Source organism: Caretta caretta, chromosome 12 (assembly GCF_965140235.1).
Source record: "Caretta caretta isolate rCarCar2 chromosome 12, rCarCar1.hap1, whole genome shotgun sequence".
Taxonomy (NCBI): domain Eukaryota; kingdom Metazoa; phylum Chordata; order Testudines; family Cheloniidae; genus Caretta; species Caretta caretta.
Genome location: NC_134217.1, coordinates 13762790 through 13781725, shown reverse-complemented (window position 1 = coordinate 13781725; position 18936 = coordinate 13762790). Strand labels below are relative to the sequence as shown.

General features: G+C 38.3%; 1 protein-coding gene and 1 long non-coding RNA gene across 6 annotated transcripts in view; one reads left to right on the top strand and one right to left on the bottom strand.

The window, feature by feature from the left end:
- FTO (FTO alpha-ketoglutarate dependent dioxygenase) overlaps positions 1-18936 on the top strand; it is a 332351-nt gene that overhangs the window by 91708 nt on the left and 221707 nt on the right. For all 4 annotated transcript variants that reach the window (XM_075118354.1, XM_048817020.2, XM_048817012.2 and 1 more), the window contains 2 exons: positions 13551-13630; positions 15818-15961. In XM_075118354.1, coding sequence (XP_074974455.1) covers positions 13551-13630; positions 15818-15961 — 224 coding nt within the window. The remainder of the gene's footprint in view (positions 1-13550; positions 13631-15817; positions 15962-18936) is intronic.
- Positions 1-18936, bottom strand: part of LOC125620832 (uncharacterized) — a 47396-nt gene that overhangs the window by 27845 nt on the left and 615 nt on the right. Inside the window, exon 2 of one of the 2 annotated variants that reach the window (XR_007352329.2) lies at positions 11953-12141. The exons of the other annotated variant lie outside the window; for it this stretch is intronic. This is a non-coding gene — a long non-coding RNA (uncharacterized LOC125620832). The remainder of the gene's footprint in view (positions 1-11952; positions 12142-18936) is intronic. 2 annotated transcript variants of the gene reach the window in all.

Sequence of the window (18936 nt, the reverse complement as noted above, 5' to 3'; positions counted from 1 at the left end):
TTATCCTGTATTTCTGCATTTCACGCATTCTAGAATCTCATCTTCTCCTTCTCAGTTACCTGGGGTACTTCCTCTATCATGGCTGGAAAACAGTGGAAACAGTTAGAGAACATGCTGTTTGATCCATCTGGAATTTGTACCATCTGGACTTGTACCAGTGTCACTTTGGGAATCAGCTAGTAGATGCTGGTGGAGGGTGGGGGCAGCATGTTTAATGTTTACAATAGGGGGAATGACAGTCGGGACTTCCACGTACTCTTCCTGACTCTGTCTTTGACTCATGTGATGGTGGTAAGTCGCTTCACCTTTGTGTGCCTCAGTTTTTCCATTTGTAAAATAATATGTTTACTTTACATGGGTGTTGTGAGAAAAGATGTCAGATTCAGCATGCTGTTAATCATTTAAAAGCCAGCATTTATCAACAGTTATTGCATAGTGGTATCTGAGATACTCTATTTCCTTTTCTTATGTGTGTACAGGAAGTAGCACATCTCTTCATCAATACCATTGTGTGAACATTTGATAAATACTGACATTTTTAATGATAACTTCTCAAAATACAAATTATTTTTATTATTAATAAAAGCCGACAGATGGCTAGGTCAACACTATAATTTATACAACCTCCATTAGCCTAGAAGTAGAACCTTAATTATAAGGTTTTTGTTGGACAGTTACATACTTTGGTTGTGGCCATCTTAGCACAAAATAAATACAATCCAAATGTGCTGTTTCCATGAACCTCTGCATTTATTTTTGAGAGACATAGTATTATAAATTGTATATTTTTTTTTAATAGCATTTCAAAGAACAGGAAAAAGTGGATGAATTTTTTTGCCCTTCAAAAAAAAATATAAGGGTGTCCTACTCACAGGCACTTCTGTGATATGGTTTGTTGTTACTTTGAGAAGAATTGTGTTTAAAAATGCAATATCTAAGTTTAGCTTTACACTTGCTTTCTCAGCTCTTGTCTTCAGTTGAAATATGCTGCTGTATTAAGTCATGTCTTGAACTGTATATTATGTGCCAAATATCAGGTGTTCAAATTTGTCCATTTTAAGATATGCTACCACAATATCAAAAAGAACTTTTGATTTAAGGGGGTGGGGAATTAGCTTTAATGTGGCATTACTTTTTTTTTATAATCTTTGTTTTTCCTCACTTGAAAAATAGCCTTGCAGAGGAACTGCAAACCTGCTGCCTGATAACTGGAATCTGAACTTCATAGCACTTATGAAACGGAAACAGTTTAGCTCAATTTAGAATAATATATTGGTCTGTAGAGGAAACACATACTGAACACTGCTGTCTCAAGTACACAGTCAAGGGGTGTCTAATATGAAACGTGTTGGGTGCATGTAATAAATCCACAGCACGTGGAGGTGAGTGAAGAGCCCCATCTGCTGTGGTCGAGAGCATGCTTAACTAGGGTTGTCATGGTCTTACTATTAAATTGGAATCTTTCCCCTAAACTTGACCAGATTTGCATGACCAGATTTGCAAATAGATTTACAATTTTCACTAATTTTCCTACCATGACTTCAAAACATACTTAACAAAAATGCAATCTGAACTTTTTCAAGGGGGGAAGATTTACTTTTCCACAGCTGTTTCCCATAGATCAAATGTTGCTTGAAGGTTAGGGGTTTAAAGCAGCTTGAAGATGAACTTGATGGTGTCTTTTTTTTCCTAAACAAATTATAGTTCAAGGAGCATCAGAAATTATTTTCATTAACCAGAATTTAGGCACACACGTTGTGGGGGTGGGCTGTGGTTGGAGATATTCCTTTAATGGAAACATTTCCACATGTATGTAGTGGCTCATTTAAACTATTTCTAGCCAGTTAATCTGCTTGTACTTCTATATATTAACTTGAACCTTTTTTGCTCTTTAGCATCTTGAATATGTTTTTTTTAACTTTATTGTTTGCTCTCTTGACTCCATGTTTTATCTAAATTCTTTTTCCCATGATTATTAAGCCTGTTAGCCCCAGAAATTTATTTGTTGTTATGAAACTTTGATCATATAGTTTGGCAAATCCCTGACACATTGTTCAGTTCAATCTTTTAATCCATTCTGTGTTTTCTTTACGCACACACTTTTTGGGTTTAAATACTAGAAGTGTTCCTTGATTAGGGCCAGTTATATATTCCACCTTTTCCCCATGGAGGTGATGAAAGGAGTAGAAGATAGTCCTTTGGCCTATAATTTCTTGGTGGGGAGGAAATGGAACATGTGTGGGGTCATTCCCCCAACGTTGCTGCAACAGCCCCATAGTATGCTACCTGTATGTTTGTATCTCTACTATTGAAATGCAGGGATGAAGCTGTGTGTGAAGGGGTAGACCAATGGAGAATTGCTTCCTGTAGCATTACCTCATCCATCCAGACTTGTGGATTGTGTAAGATAATGCTGATAGAATCAAGTTTGTGAATTGTAACTAGTTTTGCAAGTTCAGTTTGTGATGTGCACAACAGATGGCACTGCAAAAGAGTCATTCATCCCTACTGATGCATGCATCAGATGGTTTTTTGGGGGAAAAGGCTTATGTGTATCTTACTTTTAGAAACTGTCTTTTGCATAGCTCATTATAATGGGATACCAATCATTTAAAAAACCTTCTTGGTTTCACTCACATGACTAAATCCAAATGGAACTGGAGAGATGGCAGAATGGTGGTTAAGCATTTTAGCTCCAGGGTGTCTGTATACGTATTTACACTAAAACGATCACAAGAATAAATATGCATCTTTATTTTTATATATATATATTTTTGTTTAGGAAAATAAATAGCCCAATTCCATTTCATGTTTTTATTGTTAGATATATTTGCATTTTGAATATTGAAAATTATGCTGTGCTTTGAATGAGAGGCATGATACATGGCAACACTGATGACAAAAAAGCAATTATCTGAAGAAGCTCAATAGAAACAATAAGCAGAAAGGAAAGGCAAAAAATTGATTATTGTCATCAGTACTGCAAGCATTACATTGCTATCCCCAGGAATCATTGTGTACTAATAATCAAGAGCTCAGCCCTGTAGTCCTTCTCATTAGAGTAATCCTTATTTGTACAAGTAAGTCTCACTGAACTCAGTAGGAGCTGTGAGCACTCTACACCTCACAGGATTGGGCAAAAAGTTATGTCTTCTTTCCTTCCTGTATTTGGTTTATTTTGATAGTCTGTAGCAGTAGCATGTGGAATTACAACCATCAGTTCCCTGTGTCTGCATTGGTTTGTCACCACATTGATGCCAGAGTTCAGTTATTCACACACTCATCCATCCACTTCTCTGACAAAGACTGTACATGTACAGATCTAATGCTGTAGCACAGGGATAATCAAATCATGATTGTAATAAAAAACAAGCAAACAAAATTAAAAACAACATAAACATACCAGCAAAAAGAAAACGAAGGAGTACTTGTGGCGCCTTAGAGACTAACAAATTTATTTGGGCATAAGCTTTCCAGGGCTAAAACCCACTTCATTGGATGCATGCAGTGGAAAATACAGTAGGAAGATAGATATATATACACAGAGAACATGAAAAAATGGGTGTTGCCATACCAACTGTAACGAGACCAATTAATTAAGCGGGGCTATTATCAACAGGAGAAAAAAAAACCTACCTTTTATAATGATAGTCAGGATGGCCCATTTCAAACAGTTGACAAGAAGGTGTGAGTAACAGTAGAGGGGAAAAAGTTAGCATGGGGAAATAGTTTTTACTTTGTATAATGACCCCCCCACTCCAGTCTTTATTCAAGCCTAATTTATTGGTGGCCAGTTTGCAAATTAAGTCCAATTCTGCAGTTTCTCGTTGGAGTCTGTTTTTGAAGTTTTTTGTTGGAGAATTGCAACTTTTAGGTCTGAAATTGAATGACCAGGGAGGTTGAAGTGTTCTCCGACAGGTTTTTGAATGTTATAATTCTTGATGTCTGATTTGTGTCCATTTATTCTTTTGAGTAGAGGTTGTCTGGTTTGGCCAATGTACATGGCAGAGGGGCATTGTTGGCACATGATGGCATATATCACATTGGTAGATGTGCAGGTGAACGAGCCTCTTATGGTATGGCTGATGTGATTAGGTCCTATGATGGTGTCCCTTGAATAAATATGTGGACAGAGTTGGCCATGGGCTTTGTTGCAAGGATAGGTTCCTGGGTTAGTGTTTTTGTTGTGTGGTGTGTGGTTGCTGGTGAGTATTTGCTTCAGGTTGGGACGCTGTCTGTAAGCGAGGACTGGCCTGTCTCCCAAGATCTGTGAGAGTGAGTGATCGTCCTTCAGGATAGGTTGTAGCTCCCTGATGATGCGCTGGAGAGGTTTTAGTTGGGGGCTGACGGTGACGGCTAGTGGCATTCTGTTATTTTCTTTGTTGGGCCTGTCCTGTAGTAGGTAACTTCTGGGTACTCTTCTGGCTCTGTCAATATGTTTCTTCACTTCAGCAGGTGGGTATTGTAGTTGTAAGAATGCTTGATAGAGATCTTGTAGGCGTTTGTCTCTGTCTGAGGGGTTGGAGCAAATGCGGTTGTATCGTAGAGTCTGGCTGTAGACAATGGATCGTGTGGTGTGGTCTGGATGAAAGCTGGAGGCATGTAGGTAAGCATAGTTGTCAGTAGGTTTCCGGCATAGGGTGGTGTTTATGTGGCCATCGCTTATTAGCACTGTAGTGTCCAGGCAGCGGATCTCTTGTGTGGACTGGTCCAGGCTGAGGTTAATAGTGGGATGGAAATTGTTGAAATCATGGTGGAATTCCTCAAGGGCTTCTTTTCCATGGGTCCAGATGATGAAGATGTCATTAATGTAGCATAAGTAGAGTAGGGGCGTTAGGGGACAAGAGCTGAGGAAGCTTTGTTCTAAGCCAGCCAAAAAATGTTGGCATACTGTGGGGCCATGCGGGTACCCATAGCAGTGCCGCTGATTTGAAGGTATACATTGTCCCCAAATGTGAAATAGTTATGGGCGAGGACAAAGTCATAAAGTTCAGCCACCAGGTTTGCCGTGACATTATCGGGGATAGTGTTCCTGACTGCTTGTAGTCCATCTTTGTGTGGAATGTTGGTGTAGAGGGCTTCTACATCCATAGTGGCCAGGATGGTGTTTTCTGGAAGATGATCAATGGATTCAACACACGTCTGAACAGCACACTAATCCATGAGAAACTGCTGAACTGGAATTAATTTGCAAACTAGATACTATTAACTTGGGCTTGAATAGAGACTGGGAGTGGCTGGGTCATTACACAAATTGAATTTATTTCCCCATGTTAAGTATCCTCACATCATCTTGTCAACTGTCTGAAATGCGCCATCTTGATTACCACTACAAAAGTTTTTTTTTTTTCCCCTCCTGCTAATAATAGCTCATCCATCACCAATGGATTGTAGTTTCCTCAGTGGTGTCTCGAAGATAGCTTAGGAGTGCTGGTAGCGTAGGGCCTGAGGAGAGAGTCTACATAGTCAGACAATCCTGCTGTCAGGGTGCTAATGCCTGAGATGATGGGGCGTCCAGGATTTCCAGGTTTATGGATCTTGGGTAGCAGATAGAATACCCCTGGTCGTGGTTCTAGGGGTGTGACTGTGCAGATTTCTTCCTGTGCTTTTTTAGGGAGTTTCTTGAGCAAATGGTGTAGTTTCTTTTGGTAACCCTCAGAGGGTAATGGCCTGTAGAATGTAGTGTTAGAGAGCCATATTTATTCAAGGGACACCATCACAGGACCTAATCACATCAGCCATACCATAAGAGGCTCGTTCACCTGCACATCTACCAATGTGATATATGCCATCATATGCCAACAATGCCCCTCTGCCATGTACATTGGCCAAACCAGACAATCTCTACTCAAAAGAATAAATGGACACAAATCAGACATCAAGAATTATAACATTCAAAAACCTGTCGGAGAACACTTCAACCTCCCTGGTCACTCAATGTCAGACCTAAAAGTCACAATTCTCCAACAAAAAACTTCAAAAACAGACTCCAACGAGAAACTGCAGAATTGGACTTAATTTGCAAACTGGCCACCATTAAATTAAGCTTGAATAAAGACTGGGAGTGGATGGGTCATTACACAAAGTAAAAACTATTTCCCTGTGCTAATTTTTCCCCCCTACTGTTACTCACACCTTCTTGTCAACTGTTTGAAATGGGCCATCCTGATTATCACTACAAAAGGTGGGGTTTTTTTTTTCCTGTTGATAATAGCCCCGCTTAATTAATTGGTCTCGTTACAGTTGGTATGGCAACACCCATTTTTTCATGTTCTCTGTGTATATATATATCTTCCTACTGTATTTTCCACTGCATGCATCCGATGAAGTGGGTTTTAGCCCTGGAAAGCTTAGGCCCAAATACATTTGTTAGTCTCTAAGTTGCCACAAGTACTCCTTGTTTTTTTTCCTGATATAGACTAAAATGGCTACCACTCTGAAACCTATAAACATACCATTTATCTTTAGGCAGCCCAAAAAAGTGGAAAATATAGTTAAGCCAGACATGTCCCATGGAAGCAAAGATCACCATATAAAATATAGTAACAACAGTGAATGATTAACCTCAAGAACTCTGTTTCAAACTCATTCTCATGTAATAGCCAAGAACTTCAGAAATAGAAAAAAATTTTTTTTCTGTTTTGAGTCCATTTTGGTGTAATCTTGTGCCATCTTTTTACCTATCTTTTCTAGGAACCTTTCAACTGACTCTAAGTCCCTCAAAAGATGTAATTTTCTAAGATATATAACTTTCATTTGAGAGGGGAAGATTGCTGTGTCACCTATTTTTAAAGAAAGAATTGTTTAATAGTAATTCATGTTCACCTTTGAGTCTTGAGTATATAATTTTTCGGCCTGGAAACTTACAAAGCCATTATAATTGGCAGAGCTGGCAGAGACACTTTTCAGTAAGGTTGCCTAACACTTTCCATTATATGACCTGGTTTTCATTGTGTGTAACGTTGACAAAACTTTAACTATTTGGTTGAAATTTTCCATGTTAAGCAACTGCCTCAGGCTAAATTTCTTTTTGAAATTTCTTTTTGTTTAAGCAAAAACAGTTCAGTCACTTTAGAGACTGAGGCTGGAGGAATTAGTTTCTTTGCCAGTGTTTAAAAAAAAATCGTAACTGTTTTCTCGATAAGCTCTAGCTTCTCAGTGCTTGGGAGCAGGGACTTGAAATTTGGCCGGGTTCTTGCACTGTGGTCAGAGAAGTGCCTTTTGCTGTCCCCTTGAAAATCTGCTCAAATTTGGCTGAGTGATAAACATCTGAAAATTGTCATTTCAACTTCTTTAGCCAGAGGAGTGTTAGGGTTTGGCTGCTAAATTCTCTGAACTTTTTGTCTGCATTGAACATGCTCCATCCCAGGGTTTCAGGGCCTGACCAGGAGTTTTCTTAAAGTTTCTCTTCTGTGTTCTGACTGTTCCCTCTGCTGGTGCCTACTAAGCAGTGTGGAGGAGAAGGAGGAAATAGATTGATTCAAAATGAGGAGGACTGAGGAGTGGATAGGGGCTGGGGTGGGGTGTGGCTGGGCAGAGGAGCAGAGGAAGATAGGGTAAGGATGGGGGGGAATAGGAGCAGAAGAGGACACAGGTTAGGCTGTAGTGTGGGAAACGGACAGGCTAGGGTAGTTGTCTTGGCGAGACATGTTGGGGGCAAAGTCAGAAGGAGGAAGGCCAGTGGGGATAGAGGCAGAAGGTTCTGTAATTAGTAGCACATACTTCCATTCAGAACCTGTAATAGAGTCCAGGGTACCTAAGTCCCAACATTCCTTTGCAGTCCAGGAAACACTAGCAGGACCTGTTTGCACAATATGTGTCAGTGACTGGCCCACACAGGGGATATCATGACACTTTTTTGCTGCTCCAAGTTACGCTGATAGCTCAAGTGGCAGAGGTCTGTACTAAAAGAAATTCAGTTCTGCAGCGAATCCTTGCTCCTTCCAGTTCCATATTGTAACTGGTGCGCTGTTGTGTATGCCCTCTGAGGTATCTGTATCAGGTGATTCTGTATCATCTTATGTTTAAAAAAATATTTTTGGCAATAGGAAGACCTGCTTAAACTTGCTCTTCTGCAGTTTCCAAACTTCATCTGTGAAGTAAAACATCCATCCAACACCACCCAAGATTATAAAGACTGCAAGTTGATAACATTTGTTTTCCAAGGTGGATTTGACCACCTGTACCCAGTTATGCATGTGATTAATTTCTTCTAATAAATCATGCATTGAATTACCAGAGACAGAAGTCCTATAATGGGACTTTGTTCCAAAGTGGCAGACGATTTGTTGGAAATGGGCAGGCAGAAAGCTGAGGAAATAGGAAATCAACCTTGATCTAACACCTCTTCCCTTCCCCCGAGTTGCATTATGTGTATCAAAATGATCTTCCGTTCTTTTTTCATAGTACTCCATACAAAATCGGAAGTTATCTCTCCCAACACTGAGCAACACTAGATTGCTTGGTTTGTTCTCTTAAGTGTAAGGCCTTTTGCAATCTTGGGCAGTTGATTTAGACATTTCAGTTTTTATCATACACAAGCAGTTTTTTAGGCCCCAATACAAGGAAACTCAGGATAGTACTTAAGCATATATTGAACTTAAGTGGGTGCTTCAGGTCTTTCATGAATTGTCATCTTAATTTCGGTACAGTTTAGAGATTCTAGAATACTACAAACTTGAGAAATGCCTGATCAAGTTTTAGAGTTAAGGTTACAACGACAGAAACTGGCAGTAAGTCCATTGAAGAAAGGTCCCCGCTTCTGCACACATCGGCACTTTAGAAAGGATACACCGGCCATATCATGCAGTAGTACCCGTGCCATTGGTTCTATGTGCTACTATGTGACGAAAAAGGCAATTGACGAAAGACTGCTACCAACTTAAAGAGCATCCTTGTTTCTGAAAATTGTTTCTCATGTCCATTGTCTTCCATATATGTGTAAAAAGTTTGTGTGCGTAGTGCCTGTTTTTAACTCATTGTGAGGATTCAGTTGATAGTGATTAAGATGAAAATCGAAAGTGACCCTTTAAAAAAATTCACTTTGCATAGTTATTATACTGTTTATATACTTTATTGACTAATGCTCTGAAATTGCAAAGGGATCTGCATGCATGGACCTTACTCCTGTGGGAGTCCCACTGGAACTGTGTTCCATGCTTACCCTTAATCCAACACAAATTCATTGGGACTCCTGCAGTAGTAAAAGTCTATGCAAGCAGATTTTTCTGCGAGACTGATAACCTATTCTCTTCCTCCCACCCCCCAGCCATATGATGTACAATGTTTTTAAAGTTGAGCAGGATGCCGTGGTTTGGGTTTGCAAATCTAATGAGATAGAATTTAATTTTGCAAAAACTAAAAACTGGTGTTGTATCCATATGTATTGTATTTTATCTGAACCATCAGTATGCAAGGAAGCCAAGGTGGGCATGGCAGGGTTGGCCAAGTAAAAGGTGCCAGTTTTAGTCTACCTCTAATACTGATGAAATAATTTGTATGCAACGTTGTTAGTTAAAAGTGACTGCCGCAAAATGGGCAATGTCTCATTTAACAAGCAATTTTTTTTCTTTCAAATTGTAGGGGAAAAAAATCTTTGGAGTAATCTTTTCAGGCCTAGAACATATTTTTCAATATCCTTTGAGACATATGATCCATGAAGCTTCAACCATTTTTATACAATTACAGTTTTAGATGAATTATAAACTCTTAAATTAAAATTACAGGGTTCTTTCTAAAAGTCATAAAGGATTAGAGACAGTTGGAAGCAATTTCAAGAAGAGACAGCTCCACAATGAAAGGGTTGCCAAGGGTTTGAATGAAGGTGCAAATCAAAATGTAATACTTATAATGCTGTGTTTGCTACACAGCCTGCACCAAATTAATTGGTACTGAATGGAACAAGAGTACTTAAGCAATCTGCTTTTTGTGATCATTCTTCATAGAGATGACTGTGATACTTAGTGTTACAAAATCCAGATTTGCTGTGTTTTTGTTTTCAAGATTTGGCTTGATACGCTTTAACTCTCATATGTCTGTACAGCAATGATTTCTCTTTGTTTTAAAAAGTATTGAAATGAAGTTTTGTGCAGGCATCACACAAGCAGATACTGTGCAAGCTTCCACACATAACCTTGCCAGTGCAGCTCAATCCTGATCTGTAAAACTCCTCCTATTCCAGCCCTAAGCCTCTCAGGATTAGAAATTGACATTTGTACGAAATTGGTTGTCTCTCTTCACTCAAATGGTAGCAAAAGAAACAGATTTTGTAGAATCTCAGGGTTGGAAGGGACCTCAGGAGGTCATCTAGTCCAACCCCCTGCTCAAAACAGGACCAATCCCCAATTATTGCCCCTGATCCCTAAATGGCCCCTTCAAGGATTGAACTCACAACCCTGGGTTTAGCAGGCCAATGCTCAAACCACTGAGCTATCCTTCTCCCCCAATTTATAGTATTGCTTTCTCTTTGTGGACCTGAATGACCATGGTTTACAGTAGAAAGAGAGCTGTGAATTCCTAGGTGGCCACAGGTTTAATGTATAAGTGATTAATTATAATATGGTTCTGCAGTAGTCATAATGGATTATTTCTTAAATATATTTATTGGTGATACCTAGATGGTTTGGCATTATTCTGCAGTGGAGAAATGTTCAAATACTAGGAAGTGATGTCAGTTTTCCTAAACCTGATGGGGATATGTGAGCATTTTTCCTTCTAGTTTGTTCAATGCACTGGACGAATATCCCTCCTTGGGATCTGTTTTCATGTTTCATATAGCAACAGAAATGGTAAAGGATAAAACCATCCACCTGCATTTTTCTCCTAATATCTATAATGCTAGATGCTGCATTGTTTTTTATGAATTCTTATAGCTGCCTATAAAATCCATTGAAAGAAGAGAACTCATTCTTGCAAGTGGAATAAATCCAATAAATCTTATCCGAGTGAATTATTATTCATAGTGTGCATGCCAATTTGAGAATTTCAGACTTATTACAAAATATAGTAAAGATTTCAGATATATTTGTTTTCATTAATAGAGAGAATAGCATATTAAATTTCACACACAGTAAACTACATTAGGGTATTCAGTTTAACAAAGTGTGGTTATGTTCAAAAAAAGGAACTATGACTTAAATTTTTTTAAGTGACTTGGGATTTTGGGTTCCTCAGTTTTGTTCAGTATGCAAACTGAGACATCTTTAAAGGGCTTAAAAGGGAGGGTGTATGTGAGACTGAGCATTTCTGAAATCAGACCCCCTTACTGTGATCAAATTCAGTAGTCACTTGTAATAGCTGAAGTAAAAATGGCACCTTCTTACTCAGAGCACAGCATGTGGAGCCCTCCTGCCTCTCTGTCAGCATCTGGTAGGACTCTATCCCTAGTCCCACTTTTCTCCCTTACATTTTTTTGCTGGGTGACTTCCCCTCACAGTTTCATTACAATATCTATACTAATGACTCACAAATCTTTCTCTCCACACTGATCTGACTGGCAGTCTAGTTGTGACTGCATCGTCCTGGATGTCTTGCTGCCAGCTCAAGCCTAGTATGGCAAACTAGAACTTTTCATTTTTCTTCCTTACCTGCCTCTTCTGTATTCCTTCTCCATCACTGCTGAAAACAGTATCATCCCACCCCATTACCCAGGCTCATTACCTGAGGACAATTTATGACTCCTATCTCTCCTCCTCCCCATACATCCAGCCTTCCCTATAACATATCAAACATCTGTTCCTTCATCACTCTTCCTATGTCCATCCACAGATACCACGATTATCTCCTGCGTATTGTCTAATATTATTATTTCCATTATTAATATTATCTGCTGTATCCCGCGTATCCCTGACCTCCTTTAACACATTTCGCTCCCCTCCAGCAGCCACTCAGACCCTCTTCCAGTCCCTCTGCTGCCTTCCTCTTGCTAATCAAATTGAAAATTTTCTTTCTTACCTCCCAGGCTCTGTCTTTGACCTTTTTTCTCACTGGATCAATCTCGCTTGCCTCGCTCCATATATGATGCCAGATTCACCACTTTTCTTCTTCTCTTTCTTGCACTATCTTCCTTGTGCCTTCTCTCTTGCTTGAAATGAGTGCACCTCAGTGGATTAGGCATGCTCCATTTGTCCATTGTGGTTCCTACTGAAATTCCATTTTTGTAAGGCCCATAGACTCTAATTTCTGACACTTGAACATCAAAGCCAACTTGATTTAGAACATTTTTAAAAGAGTTCTAAATTATTGCTGCTTCTGAGTCCAATAGCAAAAATGTTATTATTAGGGCTCCTCAGAAATTTTCCAGCTGAATGTTTTTCTACTGGAAAATTCTGATTTGTGAAAATCGAAACATTCTGGGGATCATTCTGTGGGATCATGATGATTTCAATGGAATTCTGATTGAACTTTGCCTACCAGGGGATACCTGCCTGCTTGCCTACCAGCTCAGCCCACCAGGTGGGCTGTTTGGGAGCCTGGGCTTCCAGGTTTCCAACTTTCTGCCTCCTCACCAGCCTGGGCTTCTGGGATTCCCAGCTCCACAGCAGGATTCAAGGTGGACAGCCTTGAAGCTGGGGATTCCTGGGTTCCTGAGCTGCCTGCTTCCTACTTGTTGGATTGCTGGGGCTCCAGGCAGCTCAGAAAGCCTTGGATAAGCTTAGAAAAGATCAAAATGCAAATGTGTTTTGACCTTTTTTAAACAAAAGTTTTGAATTGCTGTTCCATGATCAATATTGAAGTTTCTTTTCTTTTTGGTTACATTTCTGAACAGGTTTTTTCAAAGCGGGGGAGGGGGAGAAATTTTGGAATTTCCCACAGAATGGGAATGGGAATCCAGACCACTCTAGTTATTACTGATGACAATGCATCATCCAGAAAGAACACAACTTGTTTATCAGTCCCTGGATTCATGTTACAGAACTGTCTTTTATGAGAGGAGGGAAGGAATTCTCCTTTTACTTGTAAACTGAGCAAATATGAGAGATAACTGAGACATTTTCAGGCACTGAGAGACTACAAATACAGAACCTCACACTGCCATTTTTACAGTGTAAACTTGCCAAAGTATAGTTACACTTCAAATTGTATTCCAAAATCTTGCTAAACTTCTTCATGATTATTGATGTAAGTAAACAAGAAGTCAGTGCATTAAGTGCAATGAAAATAAGGAAAAGGGAGCTGAGTTTAAAGAAAACACTTTAAAATAATTCAATTTTGTTTATTTATGTCAGTTCATTTGGGGAGAGAGTGTGGTCCAGTGGATAGGGCAGAATGCAGATTTTCACTTAATCTCTCTGCCTCTGTTTCTCCATTTGTTAAAAACAGGATAATGATATTTACCTTCTGCTAAGCACTTGAAAAACAAATGAAAAACTTTAACTTATAAAACTTTATGAAAAACTTTATAAGAGCTAAATGATATAAAAGAGGAAAGTCCTTGTATTGTGTTCAAAACACTTGCCTTATAGTGACTGTTGTTCATATTTGGTAGGAATAAATTTTGTATTTAGTATATTTTTCTCCATATACTAAAAGTGATTATAATCTGTCCTCAGATGATCTCAATATGACACATCAGCATTGTGTTCTGGCTGGTTTTGAGCCTCGTTTCAGCTCTACCCACAGAGTGGCAGAGGTGAGTAAGAAAGGGGATTTGTTTTTTGGTCATTCGCACTGTTAATAGTGGCTGACAAAATGAATTTAGGATCACGTGGTCTTGTTTTAAACTATGATTAGTGGTTTTACTGATGACTCCAACTTTTTGTGGGAGGTGTATGTTCTATGCTTTTCGCTTACTGATGGAAGAACTCCTATTGATTTTTATGGGAGAAGGGCAATTTCTTGGTCTATGAGCCACTTATGCCTAACCTCACATAGAGTTTCTGTATTACACTGCATTACCACAGCTTATTAAAGAAATGCAAAAACATGTAATTACATTTTTATAAAAAATGTTTTCATAGAATTTTTTTGCCATACTCCACTATAAGAGGCATACTGTTGATGGGAAGGGATATGAGGTCTAAACATACTGCACACCAGAAATCCCAACAGCCCTAGGCTGCCACTACAAGCAGGGCAATGTGGAACAGCCATGAGGCTGGATTCCCCGGCTTCCTCTAGAACTGCAGGTGGAAGCAGAAAAGTGCACAAAGCTCTTGCATCTCTCAGGTAGTCTGAGCATTGCTCTAAGGATTCAGCCCTGTGCTTCCAAGATGGCTGATGTGTGCTGTTTATTGGATTTGTTTCTTCTTTCAATACTCTTGACTACTGATCATAATTGCATGAACTATAAAGAAAATAAAATTTGTTGCTCATACTGTGATTATTTTTTTGCTTGTTTTCATAATTATTTTTCTCTATACAGCATCCAAAAGGAAAAAAGCAAATAATAGTTTTTTTAAAAAAATCATCCCAGATTACACTTTAAAATAATTCTTTCAAAAGTAACTAATCACATTTTACTATTGGTCTTATCAAGCCAAAATGCATTACTGTTGAAGTATCTGTGTGTGTGTGTGTGTGCGTGTGGTGTTTCAACGGTAATGCATTTAATTTTGTTTTCAAAATTATTATTATTTACTATTATTAGCTTTTATTTAAAATTATTATTCACTATTATTAGCTTTTCCCTTTGGCTGTTGTGTAGAGAAAACAATGAGGGCAACAAGAAAAAAAAATAAATAGATCAGAAAAGAAAGCATCGTAACGTTAAAATTATATCATAGTATTTTTCCAAATTAGATTAAGGATTGGTGGTTAAGGACACGTCTGTCTAACTTCTGTCATATAGGAACATATTTTTCAAAACAAACACAGATTCTGGTGACTACAGCTGAGCTTTGGAATAAGCCTAATATAATGTGCATTGTACTGTATGCATGAAGCATATGGTTCTTTATTTTTCTTCAGCAGAAAAGATGAACTTTCTAACCTTGTGCTCCCAACACTCTGTTATTCTGATATTAAAATACACACTTGTGTCCACAGTTTGAAAAGCTTCCACTTTAAAAGCTTATGTTTTGTTTTTATAAACCTTTGTGACCTCACATTGTATAGTATGGAAATTCTAATACAAAGAATTATGATACTGGGAGTCCTTACTCAAGGTTTTTCCTGGGAAGTTAGCTAATGTTATAAATATTTAACTGAAAATAATTATATGGTAGACCTATATTTTTATTTTGTGTCAGAAAGATATTTATGTTTCTTTCAGCACTGAAGGAAGTTATATTCCCAAAAACAAAGTAAAGGTAGAACAATCAATCTTTGCAACTGTATTATATGCTTTACACTTAGGAGTATATTCTACTTTTATGCTGCATGAGAAACTCCCCTTCCATGTCATTGTGAGTCCGATGCAGGGCAAAATATGACCAACTGTTAAATGCTCTAGAATACTAACTGCAGGGAGGAAAAAAGAAAGAAAATAGAATTTTCAGCCATGCTTTTGAAACTCTAAGATTTCAAATGTGTTTCACAGTGTTTCCGGGTTTCCCCCCTCAAATCTGTAGGGTATTTTTTAATAGTCTATTATATCTTTAATGAGTTAGTTTTTTAAATGTAAACTTTTTTGTATCAATGCAAATAATTTTAAATAGCAATACAAACAATCTGGCATGTATTAAATGTTATAAGCTTTCTTATTTTGCTTTAAAACATAATAAAATTAAAACACAGAAATGCAGCTCCTTTTTCTCTCATTTTACAACATTTTGATTATTTCAGTGGCTGGCACTGAATCTTATTTTCTATTTGCCTTAAACAGTATTACTTCCAAAGGATCTGTAAACTGATTAATTTTTTTATTGTGCTCTTACAGTGCTCAACAGGAACACTGGAATATATTTTTGGACAGTGTGAGGTTGCACTTCAGAATTTACAGGTTGATTCTGATTCAGCGGCTTTGTCTTTGAAATCACTGGAAGTCCAAGTTGTAAAGGAAGTGGAAGGAATCCATAACGAGGTGAGGGGAAGGGAAACTGGTAACTTTATCTGAGATATAAAATTACGTGGTATACTGGATAATGCTGCTTTGCTAATTCTCAGTGTCAGAGGAAAGAGTTGCAGCGTGACATAATCATTAAGATCTTGCAGAGGGTTTGGTAAATTTGCTTACATTCTTTTTATGGTTTCAGAGTAACAGCCGTGTTAGTCTGTATTCGCAAAAAGAAAAGGAGTACTTGTGGCACCTTAGAGACTAACCAATTTATTTGAGCATGAGCTTTCTTGAGCTACAGCTCACTTCATCGGATGCATTTTATGATGGTGGAAGTGGTGTTTCCAGAGAGGCTTAATTGAATTTTCTTTAAATTTTAACTTATGTTTTAAAAAAAAGAGAGGGCCACAGAAAAAGTAGAGTCAACAACACTTTCTAGGGTATTTAAAAACAACAGATTTGACTTGTTTTTTGTTATCCTGATAGCTATATCTCTAGATACAACTTGGGTTGACCTTTATTGGTTAACAAAGCATAAATGGTGAGCACTACATGGAAAATGAGTAACACTGACTAATTAGTATACTATAGTACTAATTTTTTTTGACCAATTTGTTCTCTGATTTCAGTGGTGCTTTCCTCAGCACAGTTATATTCATAAATTCCAAAGAGTTATTTTGGATTCCCGCTATTATAAGTTTGAGCAGTATTTGACCTACTGGGACATGTATAGAGTATAATTTTCACATAGAGTATAGGGATGCATTTATAGCTCTAAATATTTTTTAAATTCATTTGGTACAATATATTTATTCAGGAACAAGGCAAACTTTTACAACTTTCATAAAACTTTGAGGGTCAGTGTTTTGGCTGTACTGTGTTTACCCTTGATGCAGCTGAGGAGAGTAGGGTGGGGAAAGATCTGCTCCCCTGATTTTGGTTGAAATGGCTGCCGGTATAAATTAAACCAGCCTAGTATTTGCAATACTTTATGAAATATTAATCAGGCTTAGTTCATAAGACTGTAGGCATATATCAGTTTGTACAACTAGGGCCACATTCACAGCTGGTGTAAATCAGCATAGCCCCATTGACTTCAAAAGAGCTATGTGATTTACACCATAGGAGGAGTAGACCCCAAGTGTTTGCAGTGACCTGAATAATTTTGCCATGTGACATACATTGGTGTTTCCTGTTATACATATGGGATATACTATCCCAGAAATCACTGGTCAGGCTATATATATTGTACACTCTGACTGAATAGAGACATTGGATCTATATTCCATATGAAAAGAGAATCACTCATCCACTCTCTTTTGATTTTTCAAGGTCATCTCTTCGTTTGAGGGATTAATTCCATATGTCAAAGTGCTATGTCAGATATTGTTCTTTTTTTACCACACAAGTAGGCAAGTTTTCTGTGGTTTACATTGTGGTAGATATATGTTCCTTTGCTGTGTATCACTATTAACTGGAACCATAAATGTCTGTGAGGCTAATACAGGTCTTTCATTCTTTTCTTTTGGGGGGCGGGGAAGCCACATGCCTTTTTAATACAAGTTATATGATAAAGTTCTGTGTAGTTTCATGGTCTAATACAACTAGTAAGTTCAAACTCTGTAAATTATTTATAGAAAAAGTGCCCAATAATTTCCACACAAAGAGCCAAATCCTGGGTCTAGTGAAGAATATGCTAGATCTGCCGTTGACTTCGGTGGGATCAGGATTTGGCTACAACTCTTAACACCCTCTCCCCTGCAATTTTCCTCTCCTCAGTGTAAAAAAAAAATGTTGAGAAACTTATAGTGCTGGCTAAAGCAAAACACCATATGGGTGAACGTGCATGAGGATCCCAAACAACTCTGCCACTGTGTCTCTGTTCTGATGTGCAACTTCCTTCCTCTTTTAAATCTACGCCTCGGCAGAAAAGTTGTAACTTTTGTATACACTGCAGAGATGGCCTTGAAAACGAGGTACCTGAACTTCTTCCAACTCACAATAGCTGGCTGCCATGTTTTACTTTTAAGTATTGCCACAAATGCAGTTCTTCAGAAACGTTATCCCAGATAGTGATTGCTAGATGCTGTGACTTTTTCCGAAACTGTTGCTTTGCCTTGATGGCATCTCCAAAATAGGCATTGGAGGCATCATGAATGGTTTGCTGAAAGGCTAGAAGTGACTTGAAGGTTTGAACGTATGGTCTGCTGTACCTCTAGTCTGGCAACAGTCACTTTCTTACGTACATCAAATCCTTCCTTATGGCAAAAGTAGATTGAGTTTACTCTGAAGATAGTGTGATGTAGAAAAACCTAGTCTAGCTAAATTGTGTTGTTAAACTGAAGTGAGCTGTAGCTCACGAAAGCTCATGCTCAAATAAATTGGTTAGTCTCTAAGGTGCTACAAGTACTCCTTTTCTTTTTGCTTAGAAGAGTGGTGATGTACACAACAAACAGTAAGGTTAATGTGTGTTTTACCACATCAGCGTGAAATGACAGCACAGTTGGTGGCTGGCTGGTACAAAAGAGAGGAAATATAGATCACCTACATAGGTGGCATTAATAACCAATACCTTTAAATAATTGACTGAGGAGCATAAGCTTTCAAAATGTCAAATGGTGCTGTTGGCCTTTTACTGCCCAGTATTGACTATAAATCTAAAAATCACCCTTTAATCATTGTTTAAAGGACAAACTGAGGATGAGTTGATATTAGACCTAACAAGCCTGATTCCAGTCTTACTTACACTGGTGTAAATCAGCAGTGAAAACCGAGTGAGATCAAAGTCAGGCCAACAGTTTGTTTTAAGTGTTCATATGTTCAGGGTTCTTGCCATTCAGTTTAGTTCTGGTATAAGGAAGTCTCCAGTATAAAATTGCATCAGAGAAACTGTAGCTAAAGATGAGCCACAGCTGTTAACCTGATATTCAAACCTGGTATGTGAATATTCACTGACCTCAGCTACTTTGTGTGTCTAGCTGTTTTGGTGGTTGTACTATGAT